At 44.6% G+C, this 25,528-nt stretch overlaps 1 protein-coding gene across 19 annotated transcripts in view; it reads right to left on the bottom strand.

The window, feature by feature from the left end:
- The window catches only part of SEMA6D (semaphorin 6D), a 308,201-nt gene that overhangs the window by 54,944 nt on the left and 227,729 nt on the right, over window positions 1–25,528 (bottom strand). For 8 of the 19 annotated variants that reach the window (XM_087972708.1, XM_087972693.1, XM_087972705.1 and 5 more), the window contains exon 1: window positions 18,691–18,823. The exons of 3 other annotated variants lie outside the window; for them this stretch is intronic. In XM_087972708.1, the coding sequence (XP_087828834.1) occupies window positions 18,691–18,777 (87 nt within the window). In that variant the 5' untranslated portion in view covers window positions 18,778–18,823. Of the gene's footprint in view, window positions 1–16,919; window positions 17,040–18,254; window positions 18,420–18,690; window positions 18,857–19,203; window positions 19,372–25,528 lie in introns of those variants that run through there. 8 more of the 19 variants (XM_087972704.1, XM_087972696.1, XM_087972697.1 and 5 more) reach the window with 7 other exon arrangements.

Here is a 25,528-nt window from a genome sequence, read left to right on the forward strand (position 1 = left end):
TTTTCTGCAGATTTATTTATTAAATTTATACGCCACCCATCTCATGGCTTGAGGCGACCCGGAACAGAAATGCTGGGACAGTCTTAAATGCAACATTGCTCTAAGTGTAGCTGTTCCTGGAAGGAAATACTGGACACATAGCACAGCAAATTGTGAATGACCATTTCCTAGCAGTTCTGTTTGTAAGGAAGAGCCAACTGGCATGAGCCAAATCATTTCATCTGCTACAAATGCATCCTTTTATATTTCTTGGAAGTCATCTTACCAGTTGGACTGCCAGACAAACCAGCTTTCTTTCCATCCTGCCTTTATTTGCATCCAGACCTTGCCTGGATTTAGAAGTCATTATGATTTTTTGTTGCTTCTGATTAAATGTTCCATTGCTTTGTTTTGGGTGTGTTCCAAAGATCTCTCTCTCTTTCTCTCTCTCTCTCTCCATCAACCCACTGATCTCTACGGCACCCTCCAGGAAAACATTGGTCTTGCTACATCATCAAAACAAGGCCTGTGATGCAGCAATGCGCTATTTTAATGATAATAAATGGTAATAAACAAAAGCAAATACTGAGAATAAGCATTTTGTCTCGTAATGAATGCACTGATCCAAATAGGAAAGGCTAGGAGATACATTTAGGGGTCAAAGGCTAGGAGATGCATTTAGGGTTAATATTTTTTCCGAGAGGGTGAAAATTGTAATGGTGCAAACTACAGTAGCTATAGGCAGGAACTGTGTTGGTGGAATCCAATATTGTCTAGTTTTTGTTTAAAACTTGGTCTTGGGTTCTTTGCTTTAAAAAAAACCTATATTAAGTCTATTTTGGATTTTATGGTACTGTTTTGGAGATGCTTCCAGTCTTAAAATTATAAGAAACAAGGTCTTCCAACTTGGGGCAACTATTGTCAGCATGAACACTGAGGCATGAAAAAAAAAATCAGGACCATACACATGTCTGGACTATAGGATGGCTAAACTTGAAGGAAGCTGGTATCCATTGCTCTCATGTCAAACTTTTGTGGACAGAACAAGAAATCTATTCTGGAAAGTGATCCAATATATCATCCAACATTTTCTATGAATCAACCAAGAAAAAGCTTAATCAAAAGATTGACCTTTGTTCCACTGATACTGTCACTTGTATTTCATTTATAGGCAGAAACAGATTTTGTCAGTATGCAGGTCCATTAAAAATAAACACCTGCGTAACCATATGTGTTAGACTCACGTTAGGTCCTTCATGCTCTTTGAGCTTGGTTGTTTTCTTGCAAACTTTCATGCAAGTTCACTGATAATGTTACCTAGTTGGGTAATAAAACATCTGCAAGAAACTACTAATCTCAAAGAGCACAAAGGACCCCACTGTTCAATACAGAGCTACAAATATTCTCATACATTCATGAGCCATGGTGGCGCAGTGGTTAAAGTGCAGTACTGCAGGCTACGTCTGTTGACTGCTGGCTGCCTGCAAGTTGGCAGTTCAAATCCAACCAGGCTCAAGGTTGATTCAGCCTTCTGTCCTTCCAAGGTGGGTAAAATGAGGACCCAGATTGTTGGGGGCAAGAGGCTGACTCTGTAAACTGCTTAGAGAGGGCTGTAAAGTACTGTGAAGCGGTGTATAAGTTTAACTGCTATTGCTATTAAGTAGGCCAAATCTTACAACAAAAGCAGAATAAGCAACAATCAGAAGAGCTACTTATAAAACAATCCTTGGTAAGAAAATGTCTGTTTTTCAAGTGTAGCTAAATTCAGAGATTAATGGGACATAAAACGGATCCCTAGGACCACTAATGTAAGATCCGGTGCTTCTTGATGTTACAAGAGATTTAATTGCCACCACACGTCCATGAAATCTTAAATCAACCCAGCCAGCTGAAAGCTTTCACTCTGACCGTGGCAGGAAATCCAGTTATTCATCAAAATGTGTAATATGATCGGCTTGTTCTCCTAATATCCAAAAAGAACATATGGTTAAAAATATCTGTAAAGCATCTCCCATTATGGGATCACATGACTTAGGGTTTTGTTCAGTCTATCCAGTAAAAGGATGTGCTAAAATGGACAGGATTGCTTTGAGACTACAGCAGGGACCATGGTAAATATTTACAGTTTTATACGTACATAACAAAGACGTCTGTTTGCAATAATAATAATAGGAAAAAAAAACCTAGCACCTCCAAGAGAAACATGCTGGCCAGCCCTGTGTCCTAGACGCTCATTTTCTACTTATAAAAATATCACTCGTTGGCTTGTTTTGAAATAAACAAGACACCGTAAGCACTGCTACCCACTCGCAATCTGGAGTCACATCATCCACTTTCTTATAGGTATAGAGAGTCATCTGCTGCCAAAAATGACAAAATTGTACCTAAATAGCCCAATTACAAAAAAGTACAGACAAAAGTACAAAGAAAAGGTAACAAGGATGGAACACAGTTTGGTTTCAGGGACCAGCTGAACTTCACTCTTTCTCTCCCTCCCTAGTTCTTGGTCTGTTCCATAGACCGTTGACACATTCTGCACACACGTAGACTCTTCCACCCACCACAGTGTAGGTGGCAAACTAGCAAAGAGCATCTACCTCGGCAACCGGTGCCAACAGCGGTGTTTGGGCAGCTGGGAAGTAAGCCTGGGCAAGTCTGATGGTTTTTCTATGCTTTGGAGAGAATGTGCTTCTCGGAACAATACCAAGCTTGTTCTTTCCAGGGCTGCAGTATGTCTAAGAGGTTATTATTTCAGTTGTGTACAAATGGGAAGGCAGATCCTGCCAATTATACCTCTGCCTCATTGGCTTTAACTCCAAGTTAGCGAGTGAGTGGAGAGGAAGGTGCAGCCTCGAAAAGGTAACAAAGCAAGGAAGTGTTTTCATGTGAAGAAGATCCTTTCTGAAAAAAACCACACTGGCTCAGAATGTAGGGTTGTTATCCCTCTGTGCTTTGGTGCTTCTAACCTTGCCTAGTCCCCACACCACCACCTTCAAGTCTACTGCTGGGTTTCCACCCCAATAAGCATTGGATTTCCACTGCTATATAGCTCAAGCAAGCAGGAAATCACAACAAGTGAGGCAGTCATGTCATATTCGTCTCTTGGACTGCATAGTCCTTTTAATTCTCCTAAGTCTGAAGGGACTTCAGACTAACTCCTCTGTCATGTATGGAAGTTCATTTGTTGCCAAGTTCTCTGGACTTCTACTCTAAGACCTGTTGTGATGATAAACAAGGAATCTGGATGGAACACATGCAAAGTTTAAGTCAACCCTGACTTACGAAGGAAGGCAAATATATATGTCCCAGGATTTATTTGTTTGTTTGTTTGTTTGTCAAGCATGTATTAGGTAACAAATATAAGTATAATCATGATTATGATTACATGAAATGGGTATGAATAAAAGGGAGACATTAGGACAGGGATGGTAGGCACGTTGGTGCGCTTATGCATGCCCCTTAAAGACCTCTTAGGAATGGGGTGAGGTCAACAGTAGACGGTCTGAGGTTAAAGTGTTTGGGGAAGAAACCACAGAATCAGGTAGTACATTCCAGGCATTGAGCACTCTGTTGCTGAAGTTGTATTTCCTGCAATCGAGTTTGGTGCGATTTACCTTGAGTTTGTATCTATTGTATGCTCATGTATTGTTGTGGTTGAAGTTGAAGTAGTCATTGATGAGTAGGACATTGCAATGGATAACTTTATGTACTACACTTAGGTCGGACCGAAGGAGGTGTAGTTCTAAGTTGTCCAAGCCTAAAATTTCAAGTCTGGTGGCATAAGGTATTCTGTTGCGAGTATAGGAGTGGAGGACTCTTCTCGTGAAATATCTCTGGACTCTCTCGATTGTATTAATATCCGATATGGAATGAGGATTCCAGACAGATGAGCTGTATTCGAGAAGTGGTCCAGCAAATATTTTGTATGCTTTAGTTAGTAGAACAATATTACCGGAGAAAAAGCTATGCAGGATTACGTTAACAACTCTTAATGCCTTTTTGGCTATGTTGTTACAGTGGGCTCTGGCACTTAGTTCATTAGAGATGAGTACTCCAAGGTCCTTGACAGAGTGGGTGTCATCTACAAGGTCTTATCCATTCAGCGTGCGTTTTATTTTCTGATTTTTTTTTGCCAATATGTAAGGATAATGTTGCAAGATCCAATCTGAGTCGATCACCGGGATCAGTGTTGTGGTTAGCCGGAAGCAGGTGCGGATGGCTGAGCAGAGCGAGGACTCAGATGAGGGGCCAGGACCATCAGGGAGTGGACTGCTGCCTTCAGAGATTGTAGGAGCTGGCAGCAGTGATGAGGAGGTTCCCGAGGAGCCTGTGCCAAGTGCGTGTGCGCAGGATTGCTCGTAGGAAAGAGCAGTTACAACAGCACGGCGGACTCGGCAGTAAGGAGTAAGGCTGAAAGGTAATGGCCCATCCTTCAAGAAGATAAAAGCCAGCTGTGAAACAAACGTTCTTTGCAGAAGGCAAAGACGTTTTGAAACTCCAGCCTCATGGACATTCCAGTAACCTGAGTTTGTATTTGAAGATTCTTGTATTGCAAATTATTTCTTGTCTGTTATCTTTTGGCAAGACTTGCACAGTTTGGCAAGGCTTGTGCTTATCACAGCTAATTATTTTGCATAAACATTACAAGGCTTCTGTTCTATTTGGATTGTGTTTGTTTTGTTGGAAAAGGGCGTGGGTCAGAACAATCAGAGGTTTTGTCTTCCTAAGATTGAATCCCTCAACCCTGACTTGTCTCTTGAAATCTTCTTTCAGCTATGGCTGAATTTAACATCATACTACGCCATGGTGTAGCTAAATAAGTTGGAACTGGCTGAGGTGTACAACATACTAAGCCAAAACCAATACAGACCTTTTTTATGGCTTAACATGATGTGTGAAGCCAGATTTGGCTTGAACAAAGATGCGTCTCCATTCTGACACCCTCCCAGAAAATATTTTTCTCAGCAAGTCAAGTTGTTTACTCTATTTTTCATCCTTTGTTGCTGCCATGGGAAATGGGTAATTTATTGAAGAAAATGCAGATGAACAGGTACGGGGTTGCAAGGACTCAATTTTCTTTCAAGGTCATTTATCACTTTTTAAAAAAGTGCCCAAGTTATTCAAATCTTCTAGGTAGGCTATAATAAAGCATATAATGCAATCTCTTCCCCCCTTTTGTTATATTCTGCTCTTTGTTCCTAGAGGGTACCTTTATTTCATTCTTGTTCCATGGTGTATCTTGTTTTATTCTTATCTTATTCAACCATCAAACAGGGTTCTATTGGATACCAGAATAACTGGCTAGGAAGTTCGTCACCAAAGGGATGAAATATCCATAGAAATCTCACCACTTAAGAGTTTTATTCGTCCTCGCGCATTTTTCTTTTGAGAATATTATACCATCTTCTCCCCATCAGCAATTTTTCTTAGGGTTGCATTATTCATCTGAATTAGGCTGTGTCGGTTCATGATTCCACCGCTCTGTTTTGCTTTCCCCTCTGATTTCTCATTTTCTACCGATCTCCGCGCTTGAAATTTCCAGGGACTGAAAATGTTTATTGTTCTTTAACGTCTCTGCTACATTTTTTTGCTACCAGCCCTCTGATCTCAGAAAGAACAATCTAAAAATAAATCCCGAGTTGGCCAAGGCAAATGAAATATACCGAACCTTTGGGAACGTCGCTGGTGACTGACAGCTTGGATCATAAAATGTGGCCTAGGAAGAGGGACCTAGTTGGCCAACGATTTAATTGGTTTTGGTTTAGTGTATTGAGTACACTCAACTATAATGACATGCGAACCATAATTGATGACTTAGTCCCATGCCTTATACATGGCTTATCGATTTTATTCTTTGGAAGTGAGAATATTTAGTTCTCCACAAGCTTTCTCTAGAGAGAATGGCAGAAAAGGTTCACCAGAGGTCTGTCAAATGTTACAGCATAAAATAGATTTTTTTTTTTTAAAAAAAAAATCATAATAATCCATAGGCGGGCCTTTCCAGAAGCATTATCTAGGGAGGGTTTCTTAGAAAGAGCTGAAAGCTGTTCTTATTTATATAGTAACACGCAAACATGATCATTAGAATTGGCTTCAGGAGAAAAGACTTGAATGGAGTGACTTATATTTACCTGCACACTCCAAAGTCTACTTCCTCTATTTAGTCATTCATTTTGTAAGAGTTATTGGCCGCCCAGACTCTATGACTCTGAACAATTCATTCTTGCAGTCTGGTATCTATTGCTCGGTCTGGTCTTGTTGCTTTGACTTAAATCCAAATAGTTATGGATCTGGATTGTAATTCCCCTCCCCCTCTAAAGAATAATAAATCAACCTTCGGTTAGGTAGCACCATTAACTACAACAGGTTCTGTGCTTGGAAAAAGGAAAGGATGCATTCCAGTAACTCGAGTAAAAAAATAAATAAAAAATAAAGTCCTACAGTAAATTAAACTTTGACAAATACTTAAATCAAAGCAATTTAATTTAGAATGGGTTAGAATATATTTTGGCTCAGGACAAAAAGTCACCAGTCTGCTTGGGCTGTTAGCCTCCCTACTGCTGGAGTCATTAATTTTGATTTAATAATAATAAAAAAAAGCAATAATGCACAATCAGTTGAGTTGGTAGCTGTCTTGAGATGGTTACAAATGGCGATCACATGACCCTGGGAAACTGCAACTGTTGTAAATACATGGCAAGCAGCCAAGGGTCCAAATTTTGATCACTTGATGATGGGGATTGTCATGCCCCTGCTGGAATCTGAATCCGAGGAGGAAGATGAACAGCTGACAGATAATGGGAGTGTGGCTCTGTTGGCTGTGGAGGAAGGGCAAAGTCTGGCTGGGCAGAGCAGGGAAGAGGTAGAACAAGGGAGAGGGAGTTCAGAGGAAGAACCAGGCCCACCCCCTCTTTATCCTAGGGCACGCAGGGAGGAACGGAGAAGAGAGCAACATGGGTTGCATGGCTTATGGGGAAGGAAAAGGCCCTGATTCCCTTCATTAGCCACACCTGGGAATGAGAGTTTAAAAGAAATGCATGCTGAGTGCAGCAGCTGCTGGGAGCAAACATGAATTCATCTTGTGTTGACTTTGGTTATCTGTGTTCCTGGCATCTTCCCAACTGTTGAGTTATTGCCGTGCCTTCATGACTGGAATTCTTGCTTCTGCCCTGTTGGACTAATTATCTCATTTTGCCTTGATTGGACTTATAGTTACAGTTTGTGTTGCTCATGTTTTGGACTTAATTTTCTGCAGTCAAAGGCTGTTCCTGGGAGAGTCCAGCCAGAAGATAACCAGGACCTTGGGGGCAAAGTTGGAGCTAATAAAGGGACTCCTACTGATTATCTGACTGTGTTGCCTTTGTGCCATGCCCCGTGTCATCACAGGGACACTATGACAGTTATATGCACAAGGACTGGGGTGAGAGATAAGTACCTTGATCCACATATTAAACATATGGCCCAGTGAGAGGCCCATATTAAAACAACATACCTCATATGTGTGGCCAGAATCTGAAAATGACACTTAATACAGCACAATTTCTGACTAAAATGGTCTGACTGAAATCAGCATATGTGGGCCTGATCGGGGTAGATTGCAGGGGTGATACAGAAATATAATTTTATGTCATTTTATTCTATTTTACATGTTTATGTATCAAATCATTGTATTTTATCCTATAACTATTGTATTTTACCCTATTCTCATTTTAAATTGTTTGTTCAGAATTTTATTGGTAATATGAGTTTGAACCTGTACATTGATATGGCCTATAGGCTAATCAATCAATCAATCAATCAGTATACATATATGTGCAAGGACTTCTTATAAGTCACTTTTTCCACTGCTGTTGTAACTTTGAACAGTTCTAAAAAACAGCTGTCAAGGATCTTATTTTCGATAGAAATATCATTTTAAATAGTGCAAATTCAAATAATGTTATTATTCCATGGGATTCCTTAACCACACTATTCGAGATCTACCTTCTCAGGAGTAGGCATTTGAGCACCTAAATTCACCGCCACATTCAATACCTGGATTAGACAGAGGAGAATAGGATTTTCAATAAATTATAACCTATATAAGAACCTCTGGAATCTTTACATAAAAGGGATAATATAGAGAGACTGGTATAAAACTGAGGTCTAATGACTTATCCTAGCTCTTTGCCAATTTCCAGTCAAGTTAACAGCCCAATGACAAGTTCACGACTTGGTTGCGAGCCAATTAATTCAGGATTAAGATTCATTTCCTGCCTTGTTTACCTTCATTCCCCAACATTTCCCTGCCAACCGTCTTCCCTTTACTGAACTCTAGTTCCTGAGGGATGATTTCCTAGACACTCACAAAGCACCTGGCCTACAGTGGTTGTGAAAACTAAAGTTGAGTAATATTGCTGGAACCACTTCACAGTTGAGGAGAAGGGTTATATTTGGAACTCTTATCAACACAGAGAATGCTTTGTCTACTGTGGCCATCAAATACTTGATCCAGTTTATCCAAATCAGTTAATCCAATATTCCCACTTCCAGTAGCGATTTATAAGCATTAATCTAAAACAAAGGCATTAAGAAGAATATAATCCCACCCAGATTTGCTCAGGAAACTCATCTGATGTCAGTGGAGGACAGATCTACCAATGCTTACAGATGGCAGTGTTATGCCTCCATAATGCAAGACTTCAAATACCAGTTGCTAGGTGACCCAGGTATGAGTTTATTCCTTTTTTAGGGGCTCTGCAGAGAAGAGCAATAAAGATGATTAGGGGGCTGGAGGCTAAAATATATGAAGAACGGTTGCAGCAACTGGGTACGTCTAGTCTGATGAAAAGAAGGACTAAGGGTGACATGATAGCAGTCTTCCAGTATCTCAGGGGCTGCCACAAAGAAGAGGGAGTCAAGCTATTCTCCAAAGCACCTGAAGGCAAGACAAGAAGCAATGGGTGGAAACTAATCAAGGAGAGAAACAACCTAGAACTAAGGAGATTTTTCCTGACAGAACAATTAACCAATAGATCAGCTTGCCTCCAGAAGTTGTGAATACTCCAACACTGGAAGTTTTAAAGAAGAGGTTGGATAACCATTTGTCTGAAGTAGTGTAGAGTTTCCTGTCTAAGCAGGGGGTTGGACTAGAAGACCTCCAAGATCCTTTCCAACTCTACTCTACTCTACTCTAATCTACTCTACTCTACTCTACTCTACTCTACTCTACTCTATATCCCCTTCTCTCCATTCCATTCCATTCCATTCTATACCTCTTAGATTATCATAATCACTTTACAAGAACCCCAACTGGCCGAGACAAGTTTATCACTTGGTTCAGCAACATTTTCCTTATTTTAAATGTATACAACAACATTTTTATTTTCAATTTGGTCTCTTCTTCTGAAATATTAGATTTCAGTACAACCTCCACTATCATAGAAGAGAATATTTGTAGTTCAGGGTTGAACTATGATCTTGGTGCTCTCCAAGCTTGATTGTTTTCTTACAGATGTCTCGCTATCCAACTAGGTAGTAACACCTTTTTTGCTAGCAATCAAAACTCAGAAAGGCAGAGATTAATACTAGACAAACAGCCACAAAATAAACAATACCCCAATCAAGGAACTACCGACTCTGACAAACAAGCTAACAGTAAACAACAGCTTAATCAAGGAATCTCCAAGAACACCCCCACCAATACTGACAAGATATAGTCAGACTAATATATAAAAAAAGAACAGGACCTTCTCCCTTGTACCACTGATGACTTTATCTAGCTGGGTAATGAAACATCTGCAAGAAAACAACCGTGCTCAGAGAGCACCAAGGACCTCACAATTCCACCATCACCCCAGGATTAACAGTTGGAAGGGATGTTGTAGGTCATCTAGTCCAAGGATCCCCAACCTTTTTGACGCTGCAGCCCGGTACCGGCATCAGCTGGGCGCCGCGGCCCGGTACCGGCATCAACTGGGCGCCGCCATCTTTTGAAAAGTGCTTCCGTGACCTCACCGAAGCACTTTTTGTCAAAAAGATGCGCTAGCGCCCGGTGAGCTTTTTCGGCAGAAATGGCTTTCTACCCGGAAAAGCTCACCGAGCGTTGCGCCGCCATCTTTTTGATGAAAAGTGCTTCGGTGAGCTTTCTACCGGAAAAGCTCACCGGAAGCACTTTTTTACCAAAAAAAGATGGCGGCGCCCAGCAACCAGCGGCCCGGTAAGAGTTGTTTCGCGGACCGGTATCGGTCCGCGGACCGGCGGTTGGGGACCCCTGATCTAGTCCAACCCCCCACCCAAGCAGGAGATCCTACATCATTTCTGACAGATGGCAGTCCAGTCTCTTCTTGAAAGCCTCCAGTGATGGCACTCCCACAACTTCCGAAGGCAACTTCTGTTCCATGGGTTGATTGTTCTCACTGTCAGAAAGTTTCTCCTTGTTTCCAGGTTGAATCTCTCCTTGTTCAGTTTCCATCCATTATTCCTTGTCTGGCCTTTGGGTGCTTTAGAAAATAGCTTGACCCCTTCCTCCTCTCTGTGGCAGCCCCTCAAATATTGGAAGACTGCTCTCCTGCCTCCCTTGGTCCTTCTCTTCACTAGATGAGCCATGCCAATGAAATTAACAGGGTTTGTTACATCTGGATAGCATCAGATGGAGGAAGGAGAATTGTTTTTTTGGGGAGGGGGTTGAAAAAAAAGCCAATGACAAATGTCACAAATCAATAAAAAGTACCCCTTTGGAGAGCTTGGCAGTGCCAGATGTCCCAGAAGCTACTGCTAACCTTGCTTCTATTCCTCTGCAGGTGTGCCTGCTAAGCTGTGTTGGAGCAAGTGACTAAACCCAGTGAACACAAAAGAAACATCCCGTTTTGGATGTTAACTTCAGTCATCAGAGACAGACAATGCTGCCAGTGGCATAGAAGGAGAGGGGGCGGAGAAAGGGTTGCTGCCAGCTCCATTGTTCACAACTGAATAGTTCCTCCAAAGGGTTATTGAGCCAATTGCTTGGTGTGGCCAAAGACAAGATGATGGATTAACAACACATACAGTGTCCGAGATAAAAGAACGGTGGAAGTTCACTTGGGGGGGGGGGGGTTTGTTAAAAATGCTAATCTGGTTTAGTTAACAAAAGCTTAGTGCAACTGGGAAAAATGTTGGGGAGAATAGACTTCATACCCGGATGTGATGCAAATCGCAATGTTTGTTCTCATCTTGCCTTGCCTGTAAATTATAGTTAGTTGATACCTTGGGAAGTCATCTTGACAGTCTATTGTTAGAGGCAAAACAAGTCTTTAAATTTCAAAGCAATCCCCCCCCCCAAAAAAACAACCATATGCCCACATTAAAAAACAACCCCCCCAAAAAAACAACCATATGCCCACATTGCAAATGTTCAAATTAATATGCCACAATCTGTTGGTTCTACACGTTTTTCTGGAACCCTTGAAAAGAAGGCTGAAAACTTTCTTTGCTCTTAAATAGTCCAGCCAGATTCCATTTTTCTGGCCGCGTGGAAATGGACCTGCGGAAGTAGAAGCATCTTAGCTTCCCTCTCTTTGAAGGATTCAGCTTTGAAAACAACAACAACCACAACAGCAACAACCACAACAGAACACCAGGCTTTTGTGAACAGCTGTGTGGGATGACCCACATAGGCATGAAAAGGGAAAGGAAACAGACATTCCTATCCCAATATACAGAGATGGGTTGAAAAACATTGTGATAAGGTTCATAATGGGATTTTTCGCTCAGCTCTTTTTCCATGGAACATGAGAACAAAGATCTCAACACAGTTTCCTTTTAGCCTGAAGTTGGCAGCTACTCACCAAGCAGAGTAACAACTTCATAAAACACAGCTTTAGATGAATTTTAACACAACCATAGCAGCTTATCAGAAGCAAAAAAATAGACCTCAAGACTGTCCTCTCAAGAATTTTTGACAGAACCAACAATTTTATTTGGATGCCAGATTTTTAAAGACCCCCCCAAAAATACTTTGCCATAATAAATGCTCTCCTGTCCGCAAATTCTAGAGCTGCTCCTGAGGAATTTTCTTTAATTTCTACAACTGGGAAAAGTCATGTTGACATTCTAGGCCTAGAATTAACAGATATATGTAATGAGCAGATATGTAATCACTTTGTTTCTTAATGGAGCAAAAATAGTAATTAAGGAGCCTTGTCTGTGAGTCATTCCATAATGGTGATAATACATTTTATTTACATTAAAAAAAACAAAAAACCCACCCAGCCATGCATAAAGCTTTCAGAATTTCCACAATAAATCCATGCTCAGCTAGCAATTATTCCTTGCTGGATATTAAAAGGAATAGAGACATCTGTCTACTTCTTATCCTGTCATTTTAAAAACTGAAATAACTAGCAGTCTAGGGGAAGGAAAATAGTTAAGAAGTTTGGTAGTCATGGCTTTGACACAAAACCTTATTTCTGTCTCTTAATACATTAGATTTTGGATTTTTGTAACACAAATAACCAACAACAGGGCTAAAAATAAGAGGAAGAAATCACCACTTTGACTACAGAGGAGATTTGCTTACACAAGTATTCATACATGTTGTGATAAGCCGGGGTGTGGCATGAAGGCAACACAGTCAGATAAGACCATTTTAGTCAGAAATTGTGCTGTATTAAGTGTTGCTTTCAGATTCTGGCCACACATATGAGGTATGTTGTTTTAATATGGGCCTCTCACTGGGCCATATGTTTAATATGTGGATCAAGGTACTTATCTCTCACCCCAGTCCTTGTGCATATAACTGTCATAGTGTCCCTGTGATGACACAGGGCATGGCACAAAGGCAACACAGTCAGATAATCAGTAGGAGTCCCTTTATTAGCTCCAACTTTGCCCCCAAGGTCCTGGTTATCTTCTGGCTGGACTCTCCCAGGAACAGCCTTTGACTTCAGAAAATTAAGTCCAAAACATGAGCAACACAAACTGTAACTTAAAGTCCAAACAAGCCAAACTGAAGTAATTAGTTTGGCAGGGCAGAAGCAAGAATTTCAGACTTTAAGGCACGGCAAAACTCACACAGTTGGGAAGACACCAGGAACACAGATAAGCCACAACAACACAGGATAAAGTCATGTTTGCTTCCAGCAACCTATCACACACAGCCTGTCTTTCTTATCAACTGCTTTCCCAGCTGTGGCTAATGAAGGGAATCAGGGCCCTTTCCTCCCTCATAAGCCATGCAACCCATATTGCTCTCTTCTCCGTTCCTCCCTGTATGCTCTAGGATGAAGAGGGGGTGGGCCTGGTTCTTCCTCTGAACTCCCTCTCCCTTGTTCTACCTCTTCCCTGCTCTGCCCAGCCAGACTTTGCCCTTCCCCAGCCTCCTCCACAGCCAACGGAGCCACACTCCCATTCCCTGTCCGGCTTGCTCCTCAGATTCAGATTCCGACAGGGGCATGACGCATGTTCTAAAAGATGGTGTGCTTCAGAATGGCTTCATAAATACTCCACACAAATGCACATAACCCAGAAACCCTGGTTTCTTAAAACATCATGACTAAGTGCATGCAAAGCTACAACCAAATAAGTTGTGCTGTGAATTAACACAACGGCTGAAGACCATCAAGATACAGCCAGTCATGAACCTTAACTCAGTTGAGTTTTGCAATGCTTGTTATTATCGCCCAAGATCTGATAAATCCATATAGTGAAGGTTTGATGGTGGTCACTCTTCACGGGGATAAAGAAGGGACGGTGTCCCTTCACAGCATTCGTGCCTGACTTGAAAACTCTTCAAACTTTCTTGGTTGCAACTGTTGGAAGCTAAAGACTTCCATAGTGAGAGTTCCAAGCTAGGTTTCCTCAGCTTTGAAGTACACGTAGCTCTCGACCTACAACCCTAATGGAGCCCCAAATTTCTGTTGCTAAGCGAGACAGTTTTTAAAGCAAGTTTGGCCCCTATTTTATGACCTTTCTTGCCACAGTTGTTAAGCGAATCACTGCAATTACTAAGTTAGTAACACGATTGTAAAGTGAATCTTGCTTCCCCATTGACTCGGTTTGTTAGACCGTCGCAAAACAGGTTCACACAACCCTGGGACACTGCAACCATCATAAATATGAGTCAATGGCCAAGCATCCGAATTTTGATCACATGGCAGCAGGGTTGCTGCAATAATTGTAAGCATGAAAAATGATGATAAGTCACTTTTTCAGTGCCACTGTAACTTAGAATGATCACTAAATGGAAAGGTTGTCAGCCATTCAAGCAAGAGGTTAACACCAGAGTGTGTAGTAAAAACATTGAAGTTCAGAAAGGAAAAGGAAGGCCAGCTACTCTCACCTCCTGAACAATACTGTGGCAACAACAAAATAACTGACCTGAAGTAACTCAGCCGGGGATTTTTGCACAGTCAGTTCTGGCACTTCACTCCAATTTCCTTGGCTGAAAATGCTTAATATCTTTTGCACCCAGTTTTAAGTGCTGTATTTGGGCTGCTGATAAGCAGAGCAGGCAATCTAGGCTTGAGGCCTATCCTCTTGCAAACAAAACCAAGCTTCCAATCACTATCGTTCGGACTGACTTGTAGGAACTGTGACAACAGCATGCCATTTTTTAAAAAAATAGATGTGCAAACATTGAATCTGTTTAAGATTTGCATGGTCCTCTGTGGGGATCACAGCAATAAACTTACAGAATCATAAACAGAGTAGAGTAGAGTAGAATAGAATAAGGAATAAGAATAGAGTAGAATAGAGTAGAGTAGAATAGAATAGAATAGAATAAAATAGAATAGAATAAGAAATAAGAATAGAGTAGAATAGAATAGAATAGAATAGAATAGAATAGAATAGAATAGAATAAGGAATAAGAATAGAGTAGAATAGAATAAGGAATAGGAATAGAGTAGAATAGAGTAGAGTAGAATAGAATAGAATAAGAAATAAGAATAAAGTAGAATAGAGTAGAGTAGAATAGAATAGAATAGAATAAAATAGAATAGAATAAGGAATAAGAATAGAGTAGAATAGAATAAATAGAATAGAAAGAATAGAGTAGAATAGAATAGAGTAGAATAGAATAAGAATAAAATAGAATAGAATAGAAGTAGAGTAGAATAGAATAGAATAAAATAGAATAGAATAAGAAATAAGAATAGAGTAGAATAGAATAGAATAGAATAGAATAAGGAATAAGAATAGAGTAGAATAGAATAGAAAGGAATGGAATGGAATGGACTAGACTAGACTAGAATGGAATGGAATAGGCTTTATTTGGCCAGGTGTGATTAGATACACAAGGAATTTGTCTCCAGTGCAGAAGCTCAATGTACATCCAAAGCAACAGAGTAATAATACTAATAATAAAAGCCATACCCCATCCCCAAATATTGGATTATTGTCCCCCACTTGGTCTGCACACCTTGCCCCCCTTGCATCCTCCTATGATGTTTCCTTTCCGCAGAAACTAAGTTGAAAGGATTCACAAATGGCACCAGCTTTCAAAGACAATAGGAGAACCCTATGCTAAGCTTTGGACATGAGCAGTCACAGGAGGACTCTGTGCTTGGAACGAGAGCTGAGAACCAGTGGCCAAAGAGGAACTCTAAAAAGCTAGAGTGTTCAGCCCATCATCCTCTCGTGAATCAATAGGAAAGGGAACATGCATTCTGGGAGGTTAGCTGTTAGATCAGAAACAGACCGGAGCATTGCCTGTTTGTCTGGCAGAGTCACTACCATCACACAAAGCACACTGAGGAGGCGATGTGACGTTGACATGGAGGGCACAGAGGAGCTCCGGGAGGAAGAAAACATTGACAACTTGCTTAAGGAGCCAAAGATGCACCTCAAAGCAAGAAGGCGTTGCTCTAGCTTTTCCTTTCAGCTTTCCTGCCTTGAAATTTTTCCAGGTGAATTTCTACAGCGCCGCTTTCCGTTAAGACGTTCAGTGATGTAGTTAAAGTTTATGATAGACAAGAGGGGGAAAAAAAATAGCTAACCTCTGTAAATTTCTATTTATTGGAGGCAGAATAAATCTTTTGCACAGGGCCTGCCAGCTGAATATAAAACACCCCTCACTCAATACATGAAGCAGAGTGATCATTTCCTGGGATTTCTGCAGAACTAAAAACCCTACTTCTCTTTCAACACAGAAGCGGTACAACAGCAACGAAGGGACACCCTTCCATCATTGTGTGTATCAGATAAAGTTTGAGAGACCTTGCCTGAACATGTTTTCAAAACTAAGCTCTCTTTTTAAATTATTCTATGGGTTTGGAAGCAATCCCACACCCCAGCAGGAAAGCAGCACCGGTAGCTTTGATAACCTGCATGCAGCTGTATAGAAATATTGCAGAATTATTATTGCAATGAACGTTCCCAAACAATAAGCTTCTCTGAATTCAGCACGGCTTATGTCTTGATCAGCAAAGAGTTTGAACAAAACTTCTGAAAAAGTTTGCAAACCCCAGCTCGGTTGCTCTTTTTTTTTTTTTTTTCCTGAAAGGAGTGCCAAATAACATTTATATAACGATCCCCGGGGATTATTTTGGAAAGGGTAACATTAGCTCCGGCACCTTTTTCAGGATACTTTTGATACTTTTCAACTGGCAAGAGCAAGAGAAATGTTAATCTTCAAAGCCGAGCATTTATCCATGGATTGTAGCCAGTTGGTTGTTTTTACTGCTGATGTACACAGAAATAAAAATAAATGTATCTTCCCTTTATGCCCTGTTCTGGATTAGGTTCTGCCTCCACCGCCACCCCTCCATAAATCTGATACAATGTCGGAGCACACCAGAACTGCACAAGGCTGACATTTCATTGCATGCACCTCCAGCAGAAATTATACAGCAGCAAAGGCAGCGGGTTATCTACTACAACACACAACCAGAGGGAAGAGGGGGGAACAGTGACTCACTAGTTTTAAGGCAAGGCTGTTGCTGGGACTAACCCAACCCAACCCAACCCACAACATTGTAACTTACCCCCAAATTACTCAAGTGAGAGTTCCCCCAGATTCTCCGAAGCTCACTGCGTCACACATCCGTTCAGGGTTTGTTTTTTGTTTTTGTTTTTTTGCCGTCTACGAAGGCCAAAGTTCAAAACTAGTGGAAAAGGAACCAAAGAGAAGGAGGTCAACCATCAGGGACTCGAGGGGTTTATTCCTCAGGAACGGGGGGCAACCTTTTAGGAACGTTCTCACTTTGGCCAACGGGGACTTCTAGAGCAATTCTGTAAAGGGAAGAGACGGGAGGAGAAGTAAGTTTTGCTTTCTCTCTTTTTGGGGGGCATTTCAAGGCTTTGCTTTCAGAGGAAGAGGAGGGAAAAGGCCAAGAATGAGCCATGCCCTGTTTCCATCCGTACTTAATGGGAAAGGTTGACAGGCAGCTGCTCCTAACTCTCAGTTCCAAGGCTGACTCCAATCAGATCCAGCAAAGGAAGCTATTTAATCTTTCAGAGTTTAGTTAACACTGGGCGATTGGGCCAGAAGACCGACATATGCAAAAGAGGATTGAGTATCAACTCGCTTGGGGGGGGGGGAAGGACTTATGGCTGGTTCGCCCCCATTTTCATGCCCCACACTTTGAGGTCGGCAGCCACACACACCCCCTCTCCATCTCTGGGACCTGTGGATAATTAGGCCTCTCTTCCCTAGTGACCTACAGGCTCTGCAGTCTGGATTGGCTCACCCTTTTCCTTGGGGGGGTGGGGGGGTGGGGAGAAGGGGAGGATGTCACTTTTGTTTTGGTTTAGCCCCGTGAAACGTTCCAGCTGCCAAAGAGGGAGGCGAGACCCCGGGACCCCAAAGGAGAAAGAGACAGAAAGATAAACCGAGGAGCTGCCTTCTGTGTAAATGAGGGGATCGGTTTGCAGGAAGGGACACCCAGAGAGCATCAGACCAACCAAAAGAGCTACTTACTTAACTCCTAAGCCGTTTTCTCCTCCCTACCCGGCCAAACACACCTGCTAGTTAATCCGCGCAGATTTTCCAGAAACAAATAAATAGGGAGGGGAAATAACAGGAATCTTAGCCCAAGAACAGGAACCCGGAGGAACCAAGTCAGGGGACGGAGTCTCCTCGGGGAATCTCACAAGCCTCAGACCCAGGGCTAGAAGAGAGAGGAGGGTCTCGCTAAGTCGGGCTCTTTGCTGTCCCGATTCTGCCCGCCAAACCCCCGGAGGGACTGCGCTAAAGCGCGCCGAGAGGAGGACTCTGTCCGCCGGTTCGTTCCCACAGCGCTGCCAGGCCGACGCTCCCCTGGAGACCCTCCCCCGTTCCCTCGAGGGGGGCAATCTCGAGCCAAGCGCCTCTGGCTCACCCTTCCCTCTGCGGCGGCGGCGGCGGCTACCGGCCGGAGCTGACCAGCTCAAAGGCGCTGACCCTTCGGCTGGCTCGGTCTTCCTCCGCGGCCGACCTCCGCGGCCCGTTTGCCACCTTCCCTCCTCTTCCTCCTCCTTCCTCCGCGCCGCACCGGGCGCCGACTTCCACGCCCCCCCACCTTCTTCTTCCAATGCCCGCAAAGCCATCCGACTCGCACCCGGACGGCTCTTCCACCACAGAGCTCGCATGCAAGGCACATCCCGCCGCCACTCCTCCTCCTCCTCCTCCTCCTGCGGCCTCTTGAAAGCAAACCCTCCTCCCCCCACAATTTCCCCAATCTCTCCGACACCCTCCTCCTCCTCCTCCTTCTCCTCCTGCACGGTCCTCTTGCTAACCCCCCTCTCCCTCCACCCGCTTCTGACATGTAAACCTACCGGCTCCGAATCCCAAGCGAAGCTGTTTCCGTCTCCTCCGCTCCGCTTCTTCATTTCTGGGCGCCCCGACCCAACCTCCGTTCCCATTTGCCAAGGCAAACAGAAGTGCAGCAGCAGCGGCGGCAGGAGTTCGGGTTGTCACCCCCCCCCCCCTTGCCAGCCCGAAGGAAGGAGGGAGGGAGGGAGGCAAAGCGGAGCGGAGCGGGGGCCTGGTCCTTCCCTCTCCTCCTCCTCCTCTCCCCTCCCTCCCTCCTCCCTTGCAACTTTTCAGCGGGGGGTGGAGGAGGAGGAGAGACTCTTGCCAATCTGAGTGCCAAGGCACCGGTTGCGGCGGCGCTGGGCGAGGGCGCGCGAGCTCTGCTGGCCCGAGGACTCTTCGTCTCCCTCCTCCTCCTCCTCCTCCTTTCCCCTCCTCCTCTCGCCAGGTAGTCGCCAGCAGCCAGCCGGATCGCGGCGCCTGGACAACCGGCGCCCCGCTTCCTGCCTTTGGCTTGGCGCGCACCCCGGGCTTACCTTCGGGAAAGCGGGAGGCGGCGGGTGGGAAGGCAAAGCCTGGGCGCAGGCGATGCTCGAGTCCGGCTTAGCAAGGCAGAGACGCGGGGCTCTGCCCTCTGGCCCTCCCCCGCGTCATCCCACCAAGAGGCCGGATCCCCGAGCAAAGACCCCCGGCAAAGCGGGCCCATCCGATCCCGCCCCCCGGCCTCTTCTTTGCAGACGCTCCGAAGGCGGGGTGTGTGTGGCTCTTGCGGGGCGCCTCTTTGCGCAGGCCAGGGGAGTTGGGCAGCTCGCCCCCGGCTGGAGGCGGCCTCCGCGGCCTCTGGGCTGCTTTCCCACTCCCGTTGACCCTTTGCTGGCCTCCGCCTCCGAAGAGCCGCTCCAGCTCCGAGCCGCTCCGTTCCCCCTGGCAAGAACAGGGACCGAATTGGGAGGAGAAAGGGAGGGGGAGGCCAACGGAGGACAGCTCCGGCTCCCGTCGCCTCGCTTGGATTAACCGAGCCTTTTTGGCACCCTCCCGGGAGAGAAAGAATGGCTGGCAACGGCCGGGGAGCCCCGAAAGTTCCCCAAGTTGGAAGGCCGATCCTTCCTTCCTTCCCCTTTCATTTCCCCGTCCTCCTTCCATTGTCCCCCTTTTGTCCCCGGACGGCTCCTTTTCTCTCCCTCCCGCGCATCCATGAAGTTGCCAATAGAAGCCAGATAAGTAGAGAAAGACTTCAATGGAATAGCAGAGAGGCACACAACCAGCCTCCCCTTTTCTCTCTCTCAAAGGGACTGTTTCCTCCCAGTTTTAATTCCTTCTCTTAAGAAAAAGGCCTTGCTCTTGGCAGAGTATCCCAAATGCTTTTATAGATAGGCTCAGGGATCATGAAATAATGGAAGAGGAGGGGGAGGAAGAGAAGGAGGAGGGGAGGAGGAGGAGGAGGAGAAGAAGAAGAAGAAGAAGAAGAAGAAGAAGAAGAAGAAGAAGAAGAAGAAGAAGAAGAAGAAGAAGAAGAAGAAGAGGAGGAGGAGGAGGAGGAGGAGGAGGAGGAGGAGGAGGAGGAGGAGGAGGAGGAGGAGGAGGAGGAGGAGGAGGAGGACAGCAGGAGGAGGGGAGGAGGAGGAGGAGAAATTATAATCATCATCTCAGATCTTTGGAAAGGACTCAATAGGTAGACAAAAATACCAAATCCAATCTGAACATCTGGCTGACTGTGCAACGAACCAATAACAACAACAATGATAATTGAAATAAAAGGAAAATGAATGTGCATGCTTTTTTTTTCTGCAGACGCACACATGGTTGAAAGTTAGAATGGTGTTAAAAGAAACTCAGTGTCCCTTGGGAGATGGAGAAAGGGAAAGCTGTTTCTCCGAAGGATATGAAGTTAAGCTGGAAGGAAATTCCCCCTATTTCAGTTCAAAATATTGAGCATTGCAGCCATGCTGCTTTATGGAGAAATCACCAGAGATTTTGGAGATCTTTTTAGCCAACCCCGAGGATGGTTACAAGCTGGGATTCTTTACCAGTGGCTTCATGATGGAAACGGAAATTCGCAATCCAAACAAAAATTCGCAATCTACTTTTCAAAGTCACTTTTAGCTGATCTTTCCCACAGTCTCCATCCTCATCCTTGCATTTCCTTGCAAGAAACATTGGGGGTTTGATTCTCCAAAAATGAGTCCAGGTAGACCAAAATCTCCTTTTTTTTTTCTTTTTCAATGAGAGGACTGCTTGGAGAGTAAATAGCTGGCGCATTTGTGGAACAGGGGTGAGTGGTGGGAGAGACTTAAACATTTTGGCCCGCTAAACTTTCTCTTCAGCCGCTGCCAAGACTGTTTCCCAGCCATGGGAATTGGGCAGTTCTGGTTGGCAGCCTTTGGGATGTTTCACTCTGAAGTTTCTGGGTGGTGACAGGCTGAAGGCTTCATCACTGCGGCCTTCTGTGTAGCTGACATTCAGCAGATCTGTTTTCTGACATTAGAAGATTGGCTCTTTTTAGACGTGCAAGAATATTCTCCTTTTCTTTCCCTCCAGCAACCACCCAAAACTGGAAAAGGACAAAAAAAACAACTAGGCAATTTGGATTTAGAACCAGATGAAAAAAAAAACAGGGAAGGGGAGAGAAGGAAAAGGATACAGGTGGTCCTTGACTTACAGCCATTCATTTAGTGGCTGGTCAACGTTGCAATGGCACGGATTTACAACTGGTCCACACACTTATGGCTATTGCAGCATCTTTGGGGTCACGTGATCAGAATTTGGGCAGTGGGCAGGTATTTATCACAGCTGAAGCATCCCCACGTCATGTGATCCTCATTTGCAATCTTCCCTGTTGAACTCTGTTCAGGCAAACACAATAGGGGAAGCCAGGTTCGCTTAAGGACTGCACGGTTCATGTCATAAGTATGGGGATTGCCTTGCTTAGCAGCAGAAATCCTAGTCTCCACTAGAAATCCTAGTGGTCGTACCTACATACCAATTTGGGGAAAGGAGGCAATGCCAGGGGGAAAAGAGAAAGGATGATAAAATATCACAAAAGGAAGAAGGCAGAAGTCTGGGATAGTGGCAATGTGGACAGGGCCCCCACAGGGGGAAACAGAGGTCTCCACGAGATATGGCCAGGAAAAAAAAATGGTTTAAAAAGACGTCCCACAATTGTGCAATCAAATCTTTCCCGATTATTTAAGATTTAATATACTTAAAAACATATAGAGCTACAATTGCAACATCACAGCTACCATGTTGGAAATTTGGATCACTCCAATGTGGGGGGGATACATATTGCATGCAAGTCCCCCACTCAAACTACAATCTGTAGAGATTCTCAGTCACCCAGGTCATGGTTGTCCCAAAGATGCTTTTCAAGGAGGCAACTGGACTTTTCTTGGTTTTTTTTCCTTGAAGAGGTTTCGCTTCTCATCCAAGAAGCTTCTTCAGCTCTGACAAGATCTTTTAGCTATACAATTTGGGGTGAACTGAATGGTGTAGGAGTAGGAATGGATTTCCAGTGAAAAAATTGCAAGACTACAGGGACCATTTGCACTACTCGGGTGATCCTGAGGACACAGAGAAACCTCCAAGTGCTCCAATGACCCTCTAAAACAGTGATCCCCAACCTTTTTTATGCCGCGGCCCGGTATCCCCAACCTTTTTATGGCGCGCCCGGTCCGACATCAGCTGGCGCCGCCATCTTGTTTTGATGAAAAGTGCTTCCGGTGAGCTTTCTACCCAGAAAAGCTCACCAGAAGCACTTTTTCATCAAAACAAGATGGCGGCACCCAGCAAGCCAGCGGCCCGGTAGGGCTTGTTCCACGGACCGGGACCGGTCCGCGGACCGGTGGTTGGGGACCCCTGCTCTAAAAGGCTGCAAATGACCAGCTGTCTCCAAAAGAGTATAAATTCTTCCATTCCCCACCTTCCAGTCAGAGCTGAAGAAGCTTCTTGGATGAGAAGTGAAACGTCTTCAAAAGAAAAAAACAAGAAAGTCCCATTGCCTCCTGAAAAAGCACCTTTGGGTCAAGCTACAATCCAATATTTGAAAAGATCCACTGAATCAGACAAATCAATAGCCAATATCCAATAGAACAACAGAGTGGGAAGGGACTTTGGAGGTCTTCTAGTCCAACCCTCTGCTTAGGCAGGAAACCCTATGCCACTGGTGGCTAACCTTTTTGGGATCCTGTGCCAAAAATTGTGCATGCGCACATGTGTGCCAGCACCCAGAAGGCTATGCGTGTGCCTCCCTCCCCCTACGCATGCAAGCACTATTCCCCACCCCCCTTATCTTCACTGTGCCTCCCTGCTGATTTTTGGCCCATTTGAGGCCTTTTTTCGGCCTGCCAGAGGCTTGAGGGAAGCCTCTGCAGCTTTTGCAGGCCAAAAAATGGACCCATTTCATCACTTCCGGTATTTCTGGAAATACAGGAAGTGATGAAACGGGCCTACCGTATTTGCCGGCGTATAAGACGACTTTTTTGCCCTGAAAAACGTGCCTCCAAGTGGGGGGTCGCCTTATACGCCGGTATATCCACTGCCGGCTATCGGATGCTTGTGGGACGCAGCGAAGGCGCCTCTGGCTTCCTGGATCCCCGCGTCACTTCCACCAAGAGCCTCACCGCGTCTCTGAATGAGGTTCGAATCCCGCCGCCTCGCTCCGCCCGAGGCTGCAGCGACTGGGGGAGCGAGAGTGTGGGTCGCTCCTGTCGCCCCAGGCAGGGCCATGTGAAGGCTGCCCGCCTTCCTGCTCCTCCCACGGCCCCTGGCACTCCGCCCTGCCGCTGCAGCCCCGGGGATTTCTGGAGGGCGTTTCCGCTGACCCCGCTGGGATCGTTTGGCTGACCAACACAGAATAACATATACACTGTGTAAATATTGGATGATTAGTTACCGGGTGGGGGGGTCGTCTTATACGCCGGCAAATACGGTATTTTTCGGCCTGCAAAAACTGCAGAGGCTTCCCTCAAGCCTCTGGCAGGCCGAAAAAGGCCCCCAAAATCAGCTGGGAGGTGCGCACATGCGCAGTGAGGTAAGTTTGCCCGGGGCTCACGTGCCCGCACAAATGGCTCTGTGTGCCACCTGTGGCATACATGCCATAGGTTCACCATCACAGCCCTATACCATTTCAGACAAGTTCCTGTCCAGTCTCTTCTTAAAAGCTTCCAGTGTTAGAGCATTTTCATGTCATTCAAAGCAGTCAAAAAAAATACACCAAACAATGAAAATGGAATGGCCAGAATTATTTCTGTTTATTGGGTTTCTCCGCACGTTGAAGTTTCCTGGGCTGCTGGTTTAACAGATAACAGATAATCAGAGTTGGAAGGGACCTTGTAGGTCATCTAGTCCAACTTCCTGCCCAAGCAGAAGACCCTACACCATTTCTGATAAATGGCAGTCCAATCTCTTCTTGAAGGTCACAAGTGATGGCGCTCCCACAACTTCCGAGGGCAACTTCTGTTCCTTGGTTGATAGTTCTCCCTGTCAGAAAGTTTCTCCTTATTTCCAGGTTAAATCTCTCCTTGTTCAGTTTCTATCCATTATTCCCTGTCTGGCTACAGGTGCTTTAGAAAATAGCTTGACCCCCTCCTCCTCTCTGGGGCAGCCCCTCAAATATTGGACTGCTATCCTGTCTCCCCTGGTCCTTCTCTTCACTAGACTAGCCATGCCCAGTTCCTGTAACTGTTCTTCATATGGTTTAGTCTCCAGTCCCCTAATCATCCTGGTTGCTCTTCTCTGCACTTTTTCTAGAGTCTCAACATCTTTTTTTATAATGTGGTGACCAAAACTGGATGCAGTACTCTAGGTGTGGTCTTACTAAGGCTTTATAGAGTGGTATTAGTACCTCACTTGCTTAAATGGATAATGGAGAGAAAGTATGACACTGACATAGTAGGAGTGCTGATGGAAGTGGACACGCAAGAAGGATTCAGGACACTTAAAAAAAATCAATCAATCAATCAATGGAACATTGAACCCATTGCAATAAACACACAAAAAAAGGCACAAATTCTGCAGACACTTTCATCCTTAAAAGCAATCCAGCCAAGGAAGTCTTTCACACGTGACTCCAACCAACTCTTCTTGTACTCTAAGGATGGGCACAATGTCTCCCATTAGTCAAGTTGCACCTCTGTGATATTTATAGCTTCTACATTGGCCACACTTTCTGTTTTATACTTTTAGACTGCTCAGCAAGGCTCAGCTCTTCGGCAGCAGATAAATTCAAGATACATTATAACATGAGATAACACAATCCAAGCACCAGGAAAAGGGTGCAAGGTGAATAAAGCCACAACAAAAATAGGAGCAGGAACTACAGAGGGTGGGATCACAGCCAGGGGTGGGCTTCAAATTTTTTAACAACTGGTTCTGTGGGCATGGCTTAGTTGGTGGGTGTGGCTTGGTGGCCATGTTATTGGCTGGGTGCGGCCAACTCAACATCACTCACATCGAGGCATGCATCTCCTCGTCTGGCCTCTCATGACTGTGGGGATGTTGCAATAGTTGTTAAGTGTGAAAAATGGTCATAAGTCACTTTTTTCAGTGCCATTGTAACTTTGAATGGTCACTCCACACAAGCAAAGTACCAGCAAAGGAGGGGGGGAAAAACTCCAGAGACGTTCCTGAGAAAGGAAGTCTAGTCCTGCCAAGAATGTAATAAGGGTTAACGGAGAGGCAGTTTCTGTAAGCAACACCAGAATGTTTCCTTCCTGCCTTCCTTACAGGATTAGGCCAGTAATTTCTTCTAACAACCGGTTCTCCGAACTGCTTAGAATGTTAACAACTGGTTCTAGCGAATAGGTGCAAACTGGTAGAATCCCACCCCTGGATCACAGCCAGGGGTGGGCTTCAAATATTTTT

This window comes from Notechis scutatus, chromosome 11 (genome assembly GCF_049901735.1).
Source record: "Notechis scutatus isolate UNSWTSFEM ecotype Mainland chromosome 11, rNotScu1.2, whole genome shotgun sequence".
Classification (NCBI taxonomy): Eukaryota; Metazoa; Chordata; class Lepidosauria; order Squamata; family Elapidae; genus Notechis; species Notechis scutatus.